Source organism: Herpailurus yagouaroundi, unplaced genomic scaffold (genome assembly GCF_014898765.1).
Source record: "Herpailurus yagouaroundi ecotype Mexico unplaced genomic scaffold, PumYag 166, whole genome shotgun sequence".
In the NCBI taxonomy this organism is placed as follows: Eukaryota; Metazoa; Chordata; class Mammalia; order Carnivora; family Felidae; genus Herpailurus; species Herpailurus yagouaroundi.
The window spans coordinates 4,330,850-4,347,747 of NW_024412407.1; the positions used below are offsets into that span (position 1 = coordinate 4,330,850).

General features: G+C 39.5%; 2 protein-coding genes across 5 annotated transcripts in view; one reads left to right on the plus strand and one right to left on the minus strand.

Moving 5' to 3' along the window:
* Nucleotides 1-16,898, minus strand: part of DIP2B (disco interacting protein 2 homolog B) — a 233,388-nt gene that overhangs the window by 102,620 nt on the left and 113,870 nt on the right. The gene's annotated exons all lie outside the window — the stretch shown is intronic.
* On the plus strand, nucleotides 2,713-7,668 carry LOC121038982 (60S acidic ribosomal protein P1-like). The gene is given in 3 exon segments (XM_040489007.1): nucleotides 2,713-2,752; nucleotides 7,342-7,579; nucleotides 7,581-7,668. Coding segments are annotated over 3 exon segments (366 nt in total).

Here is a 16,898-nt window from a genome sequence, read left to right on the forward strand (position 1 = left end):
GAAGGAAGGAAGGAAGGAAGGAAGGAAGGAAGGAAGGAAGGAAGGAAAGGGAAAGAAAAGGTTATGAAAATTCTCCCAATACTGTTAGGAGGAAAGCAATCAGAATTAATAATGTAGTCTAGGAACATCTAAATGCTTCAGGAGGTATAGTCAGCAGCTAGATAATAGTTCTTTAAAAAAAAAAAATCACTTGTCAACCATAAGAGACACTTAAATACAGAGAACAAACTGAGGGTTGCTGGCAGGGTTTTGGGTGGGGGGATGGGTTAAATGGATGATGGGCATTAATGAGGGCACTTGCCAGATGAGCACTGGGTGTTATATGTAAGTGATGAATCACTAAATTCTACTCCTGAAATCATTATTATACTATATGTTAACTAACTGGGATTCAAATTAAAAAAAAAAATCACTTGCTTTCACGTACATGATTCTGCAAAAAGTCCCTCCAAATTAAGTTTTCAGCCATTCATCAGAGAAATAATTTAAAACATAGTCCAATTAACTTTAAATAGAGAACAAAAAAGATAAAAGGGCTATTCTTATTTGCATTGTCACATGATCTATAGAGGAAGGAAATCAGATTAGTACCCATGAGCTACTTTGCCTGTAAATATGCACAGAGAAATTGGTTTGACTTATAGAGTAATATGTTTAAAACACTAGCTTTGTATTACTTTGGGGGGTAAGGTGTCACAGTAAATATATATTTGAATTACCCATTATGGATTATTTTTTAAATTAAATAAATAGATCTTCTAGGACTGACCAAACCACCCTGCTCTGAAACACAGGGCTTCTGAATTAGACAGCTAATGATCCAAAAGATGAAAAGAATGAGCATGGATTCTCATCTCACAAAGGATGGACCAAAGGTTTATGTATTTTTTTATCATCCTGTCCTGCTTTTACTTTGTATTTTTCAATGTAATTAATTAGGAGAAAGAAGATAAGATAGATTAAAAATAAAAATTGTTTCAAAAAAAATGACAGACCAGTGATAGGGGAACAAGGAGTTGATACATTTGAGGAAAAATTAAAGAGAATGAACATTTCCACTCAGGATTATCTAGGCGTTATCAGAGATCAAATCACAAGGAAATGTAACAAAAATACAGACATCTGATGAAACTGACAGTCAGATGACATTTAGCAAGCGATCTACTGAGCTGGTACAAAAAACAAAACAAGCAAAAAAAATAAAACAAAACCAAAAAACCCCACACAAAACAGGCCTCACAACACTCTATTCACCAAGCAACATTACTATGATGCTCTGCACTGTTTATCTCAGTTCTTTCAGGAATTTAGTCATCCAAGCAGACCAGGTCCTTTTTGGGTCTAAAAGCAAGACAATCATTTTGTTGTAGCTTGTCAGAAATGGAACCAGAAGGTCAATATGCAGTTTCAGTAAATGCCTGACAAGTTTATTCAGTGAGCATTCCTCAAGTGCCCACAAAGCGCAATGCCGCAAAAACATGGATTTCTGACAGAACCTTGGCTCAAATGTGCAATATACCTGGCTTCAAGTTCAAGAGAAGTTATTTAAAAAAAAAAAGAAAGAAAGAAAAGAAAAAAACAAATAAAATGAATTCTTTTTTTTTAAATTTTTTTTTAATGTTTTTTATTTATTTTTGAGACAGAGAGAGACAGAGCATGAATGGGGGAGGGGCAGAGAGAGAGGGAGACACAGAATCGGAAGCAGGCTCCGGGCTCCGAGCCATCAGCCCAGAGCCCGAAGCAAGGCTCGAACTCACGGACCGCGAGATCGTGACCTAAGCCGAAGTCGGATGCTCAACCGACTGAGCCACCCAGGCGCCCCCAAATAAAATGAATTCTTAGGAATTGAATTTCTTTAAGTATAACAGGGGAGCTTAATAATGAAACTGTAAATAGTCCTTTTTTTTTTTCCTTAGGTAATCTCTACATCCAATGTGGGGCTCAAACTCACCACCCTGAGATTGAGAGTAGCATGCTCTTCTGACTGAGCCAGGCAGGCGCCCCTGTAGATAATCCTTTTGATTGTAAATAATACCCTCCAATCTGTATGAATTTTATAATGTTGTATTCCCATGTACTGGAACTTGTTTTTTAAAATATAATATTTATAAATATATTTTACATGTGCATTGAAAAAACTGGAAGCAAATACAGTAAAATGTTAACAGCAATGATCTCTAGGGGATGAGATTCTGAATGTTTTATATATTTTTCTATAGGGTTTACTGGGATGCTATAATTTAGAAAACTCACCTTTTTCAGAATATAAAAATAATATATGTTCATTATAGAACATCAAGAAAATAGTTAAGTATAAAGAAGAAAATTAAAATCATATGGGATCTTCTTAATTCAAAGATCATACCCCATTGAATAGATTCTGACCAAAGTAAGTTAAAATTAATATTCAGTTTTCAGCTTTTTAGATAAATTATGACTCTACCAGCAGGATTTTCCAATCTTTTAATTGGAAAATCATGTCTCCTTTCCCAAAAGTAACTGACAAGTCAATACATATTTGGGAGAGGGAGGACACTATGTCCTGGCTGGATTAAAATAATTTTGGAAGTCTATTCCCACCTTAGCTTACTTGCCAGGGCAACAATTTGTCATGGAAGGGATACAGAACAATGTACCTCAGGTCTCCTCAAAGTGAAGGGGGGGGGGGGCGGTCAGGGAACATGGGAGCACAGCAGGGCATTATTTGACAACATGTCCAATGTCAGTGGGGCAGGCAAGATGCTGCTTAAAGGTGAATCATTCCCTGGCCAGGGTTTCACACTCCAACAGATCTCAGGAATTACCTGGGGCCTGAAAATAGAGATTTCTAGATTTTGAATAAGATGTGCACAGTTTCACTATCACAGTAAGAAACTAAAAGCAAAGATAGAATGCATTACATGTATCAACATAATAAGATATTACACATCACAAAAAAATTAAAAATATGCTGACTGCAGACATGTGAGATAGTCTAAATGAAATCATGTCGAGTGATAAAAGAACACAAAATACTATGCCCATAATGTGATTACAAGTGTGTATGTAAAAACTACTTATATACGCTTACAAGGATCAAATAGGACATAAAATCCCAGAAGTAGCTTGAATGAGGCACTCTGTAGTTCTTTACCATTTCATTCTTTTGTTAACAGAGTTAGGTATAAATCAAAGTAATTAAAAAAAAAAACAGTAAATACAGATAAGTGAGGGAACAAGAGCTGTGGACCTCACAAATCAAGTCTTTGTCAAAATTCCTAAATTCAAGTATGAAACATACTTGACATTCAAAGAAAAAGATTACTCTCTAATTACTACACAATGACTATCAGTTTGAGGGTTCCTGATATTTTGGTCAGTTGTACAGCATATCCACTAGGGGTCGCCATTATGTTTAAACAGTGATGATTTAGATTTAATAAATTTCAGAAAAACCACAGATTTTAATTTCTTCTACAACACAAAGCCTTCCTTCTCAATGATCAACACATAATTTATTGTTCTTTGGCAAAGAAAGTCTTCCATGACGCCATTGTTTGAACAGAGTCACTAACAGTGATAACTTGAAAAAGAAGGCATGCAAAATTTCCATTCAGAAAGATGGAAGAAAGCCAATCTCAGCTTCTTATCTTTCAACTCTGCCTATGATTTAACAGATATTCTCACCTGTAAGAGTAACATAGTAGAGCACGATGTGCTCTGAGAACCAAATAACATAATAATGCTACTTTTTAGAGTAAACAGAGCATGTTCACTCTTGGTGCTGGTGTTCAGAGAAGAAATTAAATAAGTGATCACCAATTCACGTATATCTTTTACACTGCGTTATGTACTGAGAAGGAAAAAAACCTTTGGGCTTTCTAACCCCAAAGCATGGGCAATTTAGTTTGTATTACAGTTTCAGGGAAGGTCTGTTAAGAGGAGACAGTGATGTAGGCTTTCGGTACGCAGAGAGAAGAAAAAGACACTTTCTACAAAAGCATGGTATTTGCAGAAGTCCAGTGAGGGAGAAAAACCTTGACAAGAGTAAGAAAGACTGGTAGGCACAGTGAAAGAGATGGAGCAATACAAAACGAGGCTGGAAGAAAAGCTGGGTCAGGTCACTCTTTGAAGGGATTTAAACGGGAAATGATAGCATAACAATGATAATAACGTTTCTACAGCTCTTTAAACTTTCATAAGACCATCTCATTTTAGCTTCACAATAACATTATCTGATAGACACCATTAAGGAAGCAGAACACCCATCACAGATTAAATTCATTTTTCTATACTGAGAGAATGCCAATAATCACCTTGAATCACTTGGGAAATCTTCCCTTTAGAGCAAAAGTACCCTCAGCCTGCCTTACAAGGATGAGTGATAAACCTCACTGCATGGGGAAAGGGAGGAAAGAATGAGTGTTTGCATCTGGAGTCTGGAAAAGGGGTCACCTGCCTGATTCCTAGGGGTGGATTCTTGGAGAAAGGGGGGTTAGGGGTTCTGGGTCTGTGAAGTGGCAGGTGTCTGAAAAGATTCTGCCCCAGAGCTTCCTGGGCCACCTGGCACGAAGAGAACGGTTGAGCACGGAGCTGAAAGAGCACAATACCAAGAGCTCTGTCCTGAGAGGTCAGCTGGGGGTTCTTGGCTGAGCTGAGCAGAGACAAGCTCCTCCACCGAAGCATGCTTAGCAGTGGGTCAGTATCACTGGTCACAAGGTGAGGACCAGTGTTTAAAAGAACCCCATGAGGCGCTGAAAAGCAGCAGCAGACTATGTATGGGCTCTTCCCTTTGGAGGGTGGAAGCGGTCCTGACTACCTCTCCTGTGCTAGCCACCTCCCGCGGAGTCCTTGAACAATTCAGAGAAGCCCCCAGACGAAGACAGTGGACTTCCTTCCGATAAGGGACGGGGAACAGATATGACTGCAATGTGTGTCCACTCCAGACTCTAATACTGTCAAACCTAGCAAATGAAAGAGCAGCACTGGGACTGGAATAAAAAATTCCAAGTTCTTTCCATTAGGATGTGACCCTCATTCGGGAAGGAACTTTTAAATCAAAATGGCACAGGTAAGATAGATCCCACCCGTGCCCCTCCACACCCACACACACAAAGAGGCATGCTGCCTACTTAATATTTATATAGTTGGAAATGTTCTGTAGCATTCCAAAATGCCCTTCCTGATTTCAATAGGTGGGTTTTTTTTTAATTTTTTTTTTTAACGTTTATTTATTTTTGAGACAGAGAGAGACAGAGCATGAACAGCGGAGGGGCAGAGAGAGAGGGAGACACAGAATCTGAAACAGGCTCCAGGCTCTGAGCGGTCAGCACAGAGCCCAACATGGGGCTCGAACTCACGGACCGTGAGATCATGACCTGAGCCGAAGTCGGACGCTTAACCGACCAAGCCAGCCAGGCGCCCCTCAATAGGTGGTTTTAAGTTCACGTCCTTTTGAATTTTCATAGTACGTTGTTTAGAACTCCCTTACAATGCTAATATTACTGTATCTTTTATAAGCCTCATTTGTATACCTGTCTTATCTCTCCTACTACAGCATAAATAACTCGAGGTCACAGTCTGGTCTTAATTCATTTTGTATCTCCTGCAGTAATTGGCTCTGGGTTTCATAGTGTAGGTACCCCAAATTTTGGCTGAAATAAATAATTAAGATCTTATATGTCTCTTCAGCTCCACCAGTGATAGCGAGTGGCTGGGAAAAACCCACAAAAATGGAAAGATACCAATTTTTTTAAAGCACGTGGTTAAATGTTAATCTGAGAAGCCTGCTTATTTGTGTATCTCTAAGCTATACAAGTGTTATGCAAAAAAAAAAAAAAAAAAGTGCCTTTCACAATTTTCATGCTTATGCAAGGTCATTAAGAAACTTAAAGAGAGAAAAATAGGGTCACAGACTATCCTCAAGAGGGGTTATCAGAGGCTTCAGAGCAACAGCACAATACCAGGTTTTCTTTGGCTTCATTTTAACTCGCTCATATACACAATCTCAAAGGCAGGGCTGAACAGAGAAGGCGATCGGTGATGCGAGCGGCGTGGAGCCGTGGGCAAACGCAGTAAGGTATACAGACAGGAGAACTGGTGAGCAAATATCCTCTAGCAAAATAAGCAGTGATCACAAAAGAAATCCAAGTTTGGGAAAAACCTCTGGGTCACGTCTTACCAGGACAAGCTAGAGAAAGTCAACACATAACCGAATTCATAAACTGATAGGTCTTATCCCCAAAAGGGCAGTAGGTGAGGGACCGGGGAAAAAATGATGTGCAAACCTAGACCAGGAGGGGACATGGAAAAGGTGAGATTCTATTCTAAAGCCAAGAGACAAACACAATTAAATGAAGTGAAAGACAGGGGGACAAATGCTAAGGATGAAGAAGGAAAACACACACACAAAGGTCGCAAACAATCTGAAATACAGGAAGACAGAATGGACTGTTTACATCAATGGCATCAAAAATAGAAGCTGTAGTGATGCCCTAAAGCAAGAAACGCGGGCCCCAAAGAAGATGCCACTACTGAGCTTCAAGGGCAATTTTAAAGAGTGGAGAGGGCAGACCCACCCGAAGGAGGGAGGCCTCCCAGTTTGAACTCGTGAATCAGACTGTTTTGGAGACCGTATGATCAGCTTGCTGGTGAACACTGAAAACGAAGTACTAAGGTCTTTGAGAGATCTTTTAGTTTGATAGAAATTACCTTTGTACAAATTTTGAATAATGCTTATACAAAAAAATGTTAGGATAAAGAATCCTGAGGGGCATATGGGGGACTCAGTTGGTCGGGTGTCCAGCGTCTGACTCCTGATTTTGGCTCCGGTCATGATCCCAGGGTCATGGGATAGAGCCCCGTATCAGGCTCCACGGAGCGTGGAGCCTGCTTAGGATTCTCTCCCTCCCTCCTCTGCCCCTCTCCCCTGCTTGCATATGCTCTCTCTAGAATAAAAAAATAAAAAGAAATTAAAAAAAAGAACTCTGATTAAAGATAGCAGACTGAACACTTCTATCTATCCCTACTCCTTCCCAAAACGCCACCAGAACGATGATGAAGACCTGCAGCAGAACAAGATAACAGTTCAGATCCATGCAGGAAGAGAGACAACACCGAGAGCTGTTTCTGCAAAAGTAATAATAAAACCAATGGATAATTCTAAGAAAAAGAAAAAGAAAAAAAAAAAAAAAAAGAGCCCATAATCCTAGTAAAGCAAATGGCTTAGCTGTGAATATTTATGGGATGATAATAATCTGAGCACTGAATTTCCTCAGCTGCTGCTAAGGTGCTTGGTCTTCCGAGGAAGCTAAGGCCAGGCTGGGGCGAGGCCCTCACTTCATCGGGCGACTATCCACTCAGCACTCACCCACGCCATTGCCTCCGTCTTGGACCCTGCCTGCATCTGCTTGGCCCTCATCCTACACGATGATGAGGTGACTGTCACAAAGAAGATCAATGCCTTCATTAAAGCAGCCGGCGTAAATGCCGAACCTTTCGGGCTGGGTTTGTTTGCAAAGGCCCTGGTCAATGTCAACATGGAGAGCCTCATCTGCAACGTAGGGGCTGGTGGACCTGCACCAGCAGGAGGTCCCGCTCCCCGTACCAGCTGAGGAGTAGAAAGCGGAAGCAAAGAAAGAAGAATCAAAGGAGTCTGAGGATGACATCAGTTTTGGTCTTTTTGACTAAACCTCTTCTGTAACCTGTTCAGTAAAAAACTGAACTCCTTAAAAAAAAATGTAAGCACTGAATGCCAGTTTAACAACAACAGTAATATATTACGCATACTGCTCAGAATGAGTTTGAGATGGGAGATGTGAAGGAAGGGGTAAAGGGGGAAAGGGAGTGTGTGGTGTCTATGTAGTTGAGAGACTAATATGTAAGAGAGGAAGATTCTGATCTTTTATAGTAGGAAATAAATAATGCCTCAAATTGAAAAAAAAAGTCAAGAAATAGTGATAAAAATGTTACTTAGAAACACAGAGGTAAATATCAGAAGAAAGAGTTAAATGAGTTGAAAGAATCTAGGGAAGAAGACACTGCCCATTTTGTTGTTAGAAACCTTGTAGTCCTATTTGACTATTTAAAATAGATTCATTAATTTCATTTAAAAATAAAAATTAATTAAAGAGAAATGCCAAATCTCACATGAAAATCAAAATACTCTGCACAGTCTCCTGGAGCTGGAGCAGGTCTAAATTAAAATAAAAGATTTACTGAGGGCGGAGACAAGCTGACAGGATCATCACTCTCATCAGTACAGTAAACCATTTCTTTCATTCCTTGACAACTTTCATCTTCACAGATGTTTACTAAAAGAGATACTGGAAATTCTTAATGCCCCTTCTGTTCAGTTCCACAAACATTTCTAGAACATATACTATATGTCAGGCCCTAATACTAGAAACTGAGGACATGAAGAATAAAAGTAATAATGAAAAAAGAATTTTCCTGATTTTAAAGACTTTAAGAGTCTAGCAGGAGAGTAAGACACATGAATAAACCATAGTCAATGGGACAGTCAGAGAGAACTTTTTAAAAATGCAGCTCAGATAAAGGAAGTGGGAACTGTTTTTGATAGGGCTGGTCCAGGAGGCTTCTCTGTGGAAATCCTAGTTGAACAAACCGAGTAGAGGGAGGGAGTAAGCCAGGACAGGGGAGGTCCCAAGCAGACTCATCAGCCTTGTCTGATGCTGTCTCCTGGTGACTCCATAGTACTCGGAACCCTAGATGCGCTTAGTAAATACGTGCTGTCCTAAGGTTCTGTCTCTGTATCATTAAACTCTTTTCTATGAAAGCTAGCTGAAGTATCAGTTACTTATATCCAAAGTATTTTGACTTAAAGAAGAGACCCAGGATCAGTCCAGGGAAATTGCTTCTCCCTACATAAAATCTTCCATTTTCCTACAATTCTAAGAGTGGCCAAGAGTGACTACTTTACAGAGGAGTTAGAGCACCTGTGGTTTCAAATGTCAATTCTTTGGACCATGCCAAAAGAGTTAATTTCTAGCCCTTTCTCCCTGGACATCTGCTAACTGAGGTGTGGGAGAAGCTCTATATCCAGGCTCAGTAGTTTCCATACTAAAAGATGTGCTATCTATGGGCCATTCATTGCAGAGAGGCTATGGCTCAGAATGAGTAGATGTGAACCTGCCAAAGCTTCATTTCTCCCATGACTTTCAATGTGAGAGATTCTTGAGTCTCTGAGTACGATCTGAACCTTTATCAAGATACCTATTTTTCAGATAACATGGCTCTTCATTTATCAGATAAAAATCTGGTTTTTGCTTAACTACAGAAACCACAATCGGTTCCAATGTTGGGAGATTTAAGTAATGTGACACATCAGATTTTTGTCATATAGTGACTTTAGAACCTAACCCCTATGATACCACTGAACTATACCATGCTTATTATTAACCCATATTGTCCTTACTCAAATTTCCACTATTTAATTTCTTTTCTTTTCTTTTTAAAACAATTATTTATTTTTGAGAGAGTGCAAGTGGGGGAGAGGCAGAGAGAGGGAGACAGAGGATTCCAAGCAGGCTCTGCACCAACAGGCTGATGGCAGCAAGCCCAATGTGGGGCTCAAACTCATGGACCGCAAGACAATGACATGAGCTGAAGTCAGACACTCAACTGACTGAGCCACCCAGGTACCCCTCCACTATTTATTTATTTATTTGTTTGTTTGCTTATATTTTTTAACGTTTTTTTTAAAATTTATTTTCGAGAGAGAGAGGGAGAGACAGAGCATGAGCATGGGAGGGGCAGAGAGAGGAAGAGACACAGAATCCAAAGCAGGCTCCAGGCTCCGAGCTGTCAGCACAGAGCCCGATGCGGGGCTTGAACTCAGACTGTGAGATCATGATCTGAGCCGAAGTCGGATGCTCAACTGACTGAGCCACCCAGGCGCCCCTGCCTCTCCTCTATTTAATTTGTAAGTATTTTCCTCAACCTTGTGTTCTCTTGCACATTTTTCCATTCTCCTGCTATGTTGTCAAATTTTTTAAATCTTATTTCAAAGATTTGTTTAACATTTGAATAAAGAAATCTAAAATATACATAAATAAGGGAATCCAAGATAATTTCAACTCCAAATAAATTCCACACAGAAAATCATTCGCTAAATTTTTAGATAAACAAAAGAGATTAGTGAAGAATACCACTTTTATACACTACACTCAAGTAGCTACCTTCACAATGAAGCTTCTTGCCATTAAATTAATGAGATCTCACAAGGTAACAGAAAGAGTTCAGAAGATGTTATCCTTCCAAAAGAAGATTTAGGAAATTCTTAGAGAAAATATTAAAATAAATTTTATTTCATTTAATTCTATATGAGACATTAATATAATTTAGTAAGTTTAAAACATGCATTTCAATGCTGTTAAATGAAATCAAACTAAAGCTTTCTGCAAAATCTACAAAGATATCTGCGGTAAATACTCCAAGGGGTAATCTCTTCTTTTGCTACAGAACCTATATGATATAGATTATCCAGTCCTACATACAATCCCATTTTGGGACAGATATGAATAGATCCAAGATCACAGGTGGGCCAAGTGATAAGCACAAATGCAGAGAACTCCCCACTAAGAAACCCTCCCTAAAGTATGTAACTACTACCGGACGGACTGTAGGAAGAAGGAGATTAAAATGAGAGGAAGGAGTGAGATGTATGAAGAAACAGCAGGCAAAGAATAAAGTACTGTTAGCTACATAAGACAGTAACTGATAATTGAGGAGGTCTGTAAACAAGGTGGTACTAAAACATAAGATCAAGAGTAACCGTAGTTGGTAGTGAAGCATTTTTTTTTTTCAACATTTATTTATTTTTGGGACAGAGAGAGACAGAGCATGAACGGGGGAGGGGCAGAGAGAGAGGGAGACACAGAATCGGAAACAGGCTCCAGGCTCTGAGCCATCAGCCCAGAGCCCGACGCGGGGCTCGAACTCACGGACCGTGAGATCGTGGCCTGGCTGAAGTCGGACGCTTAACCGACTGCGCCACCCAGGCGCCCCAGTAGTGAAGCATTTTTAAAGTACTTGTGTTGTCTGGGAGGAGACTTAAGATGTCTAATAACTCTAGACAGCTTAGACTGTTTAAAAAAACCTTAGGATAAAAAACACTACAGGGACAATGACAGTTACTCATAATAAAAGGAACAATTCACAAAGAACACATAGTAATTCTTACTTCATGTGTACCTAGTAACATAGCTTTTTTTTTTACTTTATAAACTTATTTATATTTTAATCATTTTATTTTTTTCATCATGATGAGTGTACTGTTTAATTCACATCCCTTATTTCCCCAATTCCTCCACCTACCTCCCCTTTGGAAACCATCAGTTTGTCCCTATAGGTAAGAGTCTGTTTCTTGGTTTCTGTGTGTCTTTTTTTCTTTGCTCATTTGTCTCTTAAATTCTACATACGAGTGAAATCATACGGTATTTGTCTTTCTCTGACTGACTTATTTCACTTAGCATTATACTCTCTAGCTCCATCCATGTTGTTGCAAATGGCAAGATTTCATTCTTTTTTTATGACTGAATAATATTCCTGTGTGTGTTTGTGCGCGCGTGCATGCGCATGCATGTGTGTATCACATTTTCCTTATCTGTACATCTACCAATGGACACTTGGACTGCTTCCATAATTTGGCTATTGTAAAAAATGCTGCTATAAACATAGGGGTGCATATATCCCTTTGAATTAGTGTTTTTGTATTTTCGGGGTAAATACCCAGGAGTGTTGTTGCTAGATCATAGGGTAGTTCTATTTTTTATTTTCCATCCTGTTTTCCACAATGGCTGCACCAATCTGCATTCCCACCAACAGTGCAAGAGGGTTCCTTTATGTCTACATCCTCGTCAACGCTTGTTGTTTCCTGTGGTTTTGATTTTAGCCATTCTAATAAGTGTGAGGTGATATCTCATTGTAGTTTTGATTTGTACTTCCCTAATCATCAGTGATATTGAGCAGTTTTCATGTGTCTGTTGGCCATCTGGATGTCTTCTTTGGATCGCTTTTCCGCCTTTTGGCTAAGATCAAGTGTGGATGTCTTCTTTGGAAAAATGTCTGTTCGTGTCTTCTGCCCATTTCTTTAAAATTTTTTACAAAAGTTTTATTATTTATTTTTGAGAGAGAGAGAGACAGAGTCTGAGTGGGGGAGGGGCAGACAGAGAGAGGGAGACATAGAATCCGAAGCAGCTCCAGGCTCTGAGCCTGATGCAGGGCTCGAACTCATGAACCGCAAGATAATGACCTGAGCCAAAGTCAGACACTTAACCAACTGAGCCACCCAAGCACCCCTCTTCTCCCCATTTTTAATTGGATTATTTGGTTTTGGGGTATTGACTTGTATCAGTTCTTTATACATTTCGAAGACTAACCCTTTATCGGATATGTCATTTTCAAGTATCTTCTCCCATTCAGTACGTTACCTTTTAGTTTTGTTGATTATTTCCTTCACCACGAAGAAACTTTTTATTTTGATGTAGTCTTAATAGTTTATTTTTGCTTTTATTTCCCTTGCTGCAGGAGACATATCTAGAAAAATGTTGCTATAGCTGACGTCAGAGAGATTACTGCCTGTGCTCTCTTCAATGATTTTTATGGTTTCAGGTCTCAAATTTAGGCCTTTAATCCATATTGAGTTTATTTTTGTATAAGGCGGTCCAATTTCATTCTTTTGCATGTTGCTGTCCAGTTTTCTCAACACCATTTGTTGAAGAGACTATCTTTTCCCATTGTATATTCAGTTCTCATTCATTGAAGATTAATTTCCCATATAATTGTGGGTTTATTTCTGGTTTTTTTGCTCTATTCCACTGATCTATGTATCTATTTTTATGCCAGTACCAAACTGTTTTAATAACTACTGCTTCGTAATATAACATGAAATCTGAATTGTGATACCTCCACAGTTTTTTCTTTCTCAAGATTGCTTTGGCTAGTCGAAGTTTTTTATGGTTCCATACAAATTTTAGGATTGTTTGTTCTAGTTGTGTGAAAACTGCTGTTGGCATTTTTGATAGGGATTGCTTTTTAAGCCATTTAAAAAATATTTAAAAAATATTAATTCTGGGGCACCTGGGTGGCTCAGTGAGTTGAGCGTCTGACTCTTGATTTCAGCTCAGGTCCTGATCTCATGGTTTTGTGGTTTTGAGCCCTGCACTGGGCTCTGCACTGATGGCACGGAGCCTGCTCAGGATTCCCTCTCTCCCCCTCTCTCTCTGCCCCTCCCCCGCTTGAATTCTCTTTCCCCTCTCTCAAAATAAATAAAGTTAAACAAATTAAAAAATATATAAAAATAAAAAAATATATTAATTCTTCCAACCCATGAGCATGATTCCATGCTCTTTTCATTTCTTTGTGTCATCCTGAATTTCTTTCCTCAGTGTTTTACAGTTTTCAGAGTACAGGTCTTTTATCTCTTTGGTTAAGTTTACTCCTAGATATTTTATTGGTTTTGGTACAATTGTAAATGGGACTGTTTTCTTAATTTCACTTTCTGTCGCTTCATTATTAACGTATAGAAATGCAACAGATTTCTACACATTGATCTTGTATCTTGTGAGTTTACTGAACTCATTTATCAGTCCTAGTAATTTTTTGGTGGAGCCTTCAGGGTTTCTACAGAGAGTCTCCTGCCATCTGTAGGTAGTGAGAGTTTTATTTCTTCCTTACCAATCTGGATTCCTTTTATTTCTTTATGTTGCCTAATTGCTGTGGCTGGGACATCCAGTAATATGTTGAATAAAAGTGGTGAGAGTGGACATCCTTGTCTTGTTCTTAGTACTGTCGCTTTAAAACATATAAAGCAAAACTTGACAGAACTACAAGGAAAACTGACAAACACACAGTCATGGTACAGATGTTTCAATATAGTTCTATTAGAAATGATAGATCAAACTGTCAGAAAGTTACTAAGAATAGAAAAGATCTGAAAAATGCAATTAATTCTTTGAATTAATGGGCCAGAACCATCCATTTAACAAATGAAACACAAATGGAAGAGTTACAGAGATTTACTAAATACTAGCCAGGTCGTAACAAATAACGAAGATTTGATTTTGTATAAGCATGTTTTGTGACCACAGTGAAATTACGAAACACTTAACTTAGGAAACAAGGCAGAAAAATCTAACGCATCCAACTCAGGAAATGCAGAAAGAGTACAAAAGAGTAAACGAAAAGTACAAGGAAGGAAATACATATGGAAGCCTAAAATAATAGACAGCTCTTTCTGCCCATGGGTTCTGTCCCCATGCTTTAATAAAACCACCTTTTAGCACCGGAAAGAAAAAAAAAAAAAAAGAGGAAGCCAAAAATAATAAACCAGAAAATAAAGACATACTTAAAAAGTTTCAACAAAACCAAAAGCTTATTCTTTGCAAAGACAAACTTTTTTTTAAAATATTTTTTAACGTTTATTTATTTTTGAGAGAGAGAGAGAGAGAGACAGAGACAGAGACAGAGACAGAGCATGAACAGGAGAAGGGCAGAGAGAGAGGGAGACACAGAGTCTGAAGCGGGCTCTAGGCTCTGAGCTGTCAGCACAGAGCCCGACACAGGGCTCAAACTCAAGAACCACAAGATTGTGACCTGAACCCAAGTCAGACGCTTAACTGACTGAGCCACCTGGGCACCCCTGGGAAGACTCATCAAAAGAAAAAAGAGATCCAAGTAAATAATGTAAACAAACAGAGGCTTTAAAAATAAAGAGAACATTGTGGACAACTTAGTAAATTTGAAAACATAAACAAAATAGATGATTTCCTAGAAAAAAATTAAACTTGCCAAAAATGAAGAAACAGAAAACTGATAGAACTTGGTGACAGACAAGAGATGAGGAATTAAGGAGATGCTGAGGAGGATTTCTAAGTCTCTAACTTGTTGGGTTTTCAGATGTGAGTCTGATTTACTCAGAAGAAGAAAACAAGAAGAGAAGCGTAAGAGCAGGTTGGATGTCACTGTGGTTGGATTCTTGTTTTTATTTTTTGCTGTGTGTGTGTGTGTGTGTACACGTATGAAAGGGTTGGTTGTGGTGGTAGGGATGGTGTGTGTATGTCATCGATTTGACGAATATGTTGAAATGGAGGTTCCTTTAAGCTATATAAATGGAGACGTTAAGTATGTAGTTGGATCTATGGGTCAGAAGCTTAGGAGAGATATGAGTTTAAGATACATATTTTGGAGTTACTGGTATTTAAATGGTAATTAAAGCCACAGGTATGGCTGAAATACTTGAGGGAGATAGAGCGCTGGTTCTCAAAGTGTGGTATCCGGACCAGCAACCTCAACACCACCTGGGAATTCAACAGAAACGCAAATTCGCGGCCCGAATCCTGGACTTACTGAATCAGAAACCCTGAGAGTGGGGTCCTCCAATCTGTGTATTGACAAGCCCTCCAGCGACCGTGATGCAGGCTGCAGTCTATGAGCCACTGACATCGAGTGAGACATCAAGAAGGCTTGGGCCCTTCCCTTGAAAATCCCAACCTTTAACAGAGGAGGACGAGCCGTCAAGGATGACTAGGAGCACCAGCAAGAGGAGAGTAAGAAAATGAAGAGAAGTTTCAAAAGGAGTGTTTCGAGAGGTGGAGTGGTAACTTCCTCTGTGATGTCACTTAAACTAGTTCTAGCAGGGACTGGAACAGGCTGAGAACTGAAGAGTTGACAAAACTGAGACAGTACGTACAGACAGCTCGGAGCAGTTTGATCACAAAGGGGAAGCAGAGAGGGAGTAAATGGAAGAGGCTGACAAGGGAGGATTTTTTTTTTTTTTTTTTTTAGCAGAACACTAGCAAGCATGATGGACTGCTGAGGGAAGAATCTGGTTGAGAGGGAGAGAGCGAGTTTACAAGCAAGCCGGGAACTGGAGGCCATGACTAGGGCACACCAAGGGGGCGGGGCAGCAGGAGCATCTTATACTTACAGACTTTAGAACTGCTGGACAGGGTGATAATAAAAAGTAGACCAACTTTTTGTTGGCTTTACTACTGCTTTCTAAGTTTTTACAGATACTGCACACCTTATTGCCCATACCAGGGGCAGCCCACTCCCACTGCCTTGTCCTTGGTGTCAGGGGATGATAATATAAGGTCTCTGAGAAAGGAAGAGGGAGGGGACCCAAGGCACAGGCGGAAGTCCTGGCCTTAGATAAGAGGAAGAGATTACCTTTCTAACCAGAAGGAAGGAGGTAAACATGATGGGCACAGATGTGGCAAGTCTGAAGTCTGAGAGCAGGAAGCCGAAGGAGCTATCATCAAATGGCTTGTATTTTCCGCACGAGATCATCTGCAAGACCCTTCCTACTGTGAAACGGCATGTTCCATTCTCTTGGCCTACCGCAATTAAATGTCTGATTCGTACTCACTGAACCACCTTCTATTTGTGATCTGGTTCCCCATGTAGGCCTACCCAAGGTGCAAGAATGTGCTGACCACACAGGCTTGAGTATGTCTCAGTGGTTTCTCATAATAAACCGATAAACTGGTTTTTGAACATAATCTGGTTTCTATGTAGCCTGACTACAGATAACAGACAGATCATAGTCCTTTTTTATATTGATCCTATTTCTTATTGACTTACCTTCTCAGGATCCGACTGCTTTTTCACAAAGTGACTAACGTAAATCTCTGGCCCTACAGGGGCATGGGCCAGACCCACATTTAAGCAGCCTCTGTCATGCCCTGCTCAGCAAAAGCTGGCTTTTCATTAGTTGTCACTGGACCCACTTCTACCTCTTCTCTCTCAATTCCTTTTGACATCTCTCTGTTCATTAAGATATTGCTGTCACTGCACTGACCTACTAGTTTTTGCAGGGGGAAATTTCCAAGAATAATACAGGAAATAAAACAAGAGTGAAATATATTGGAACATCACCATTATTCATTTTCTTATTC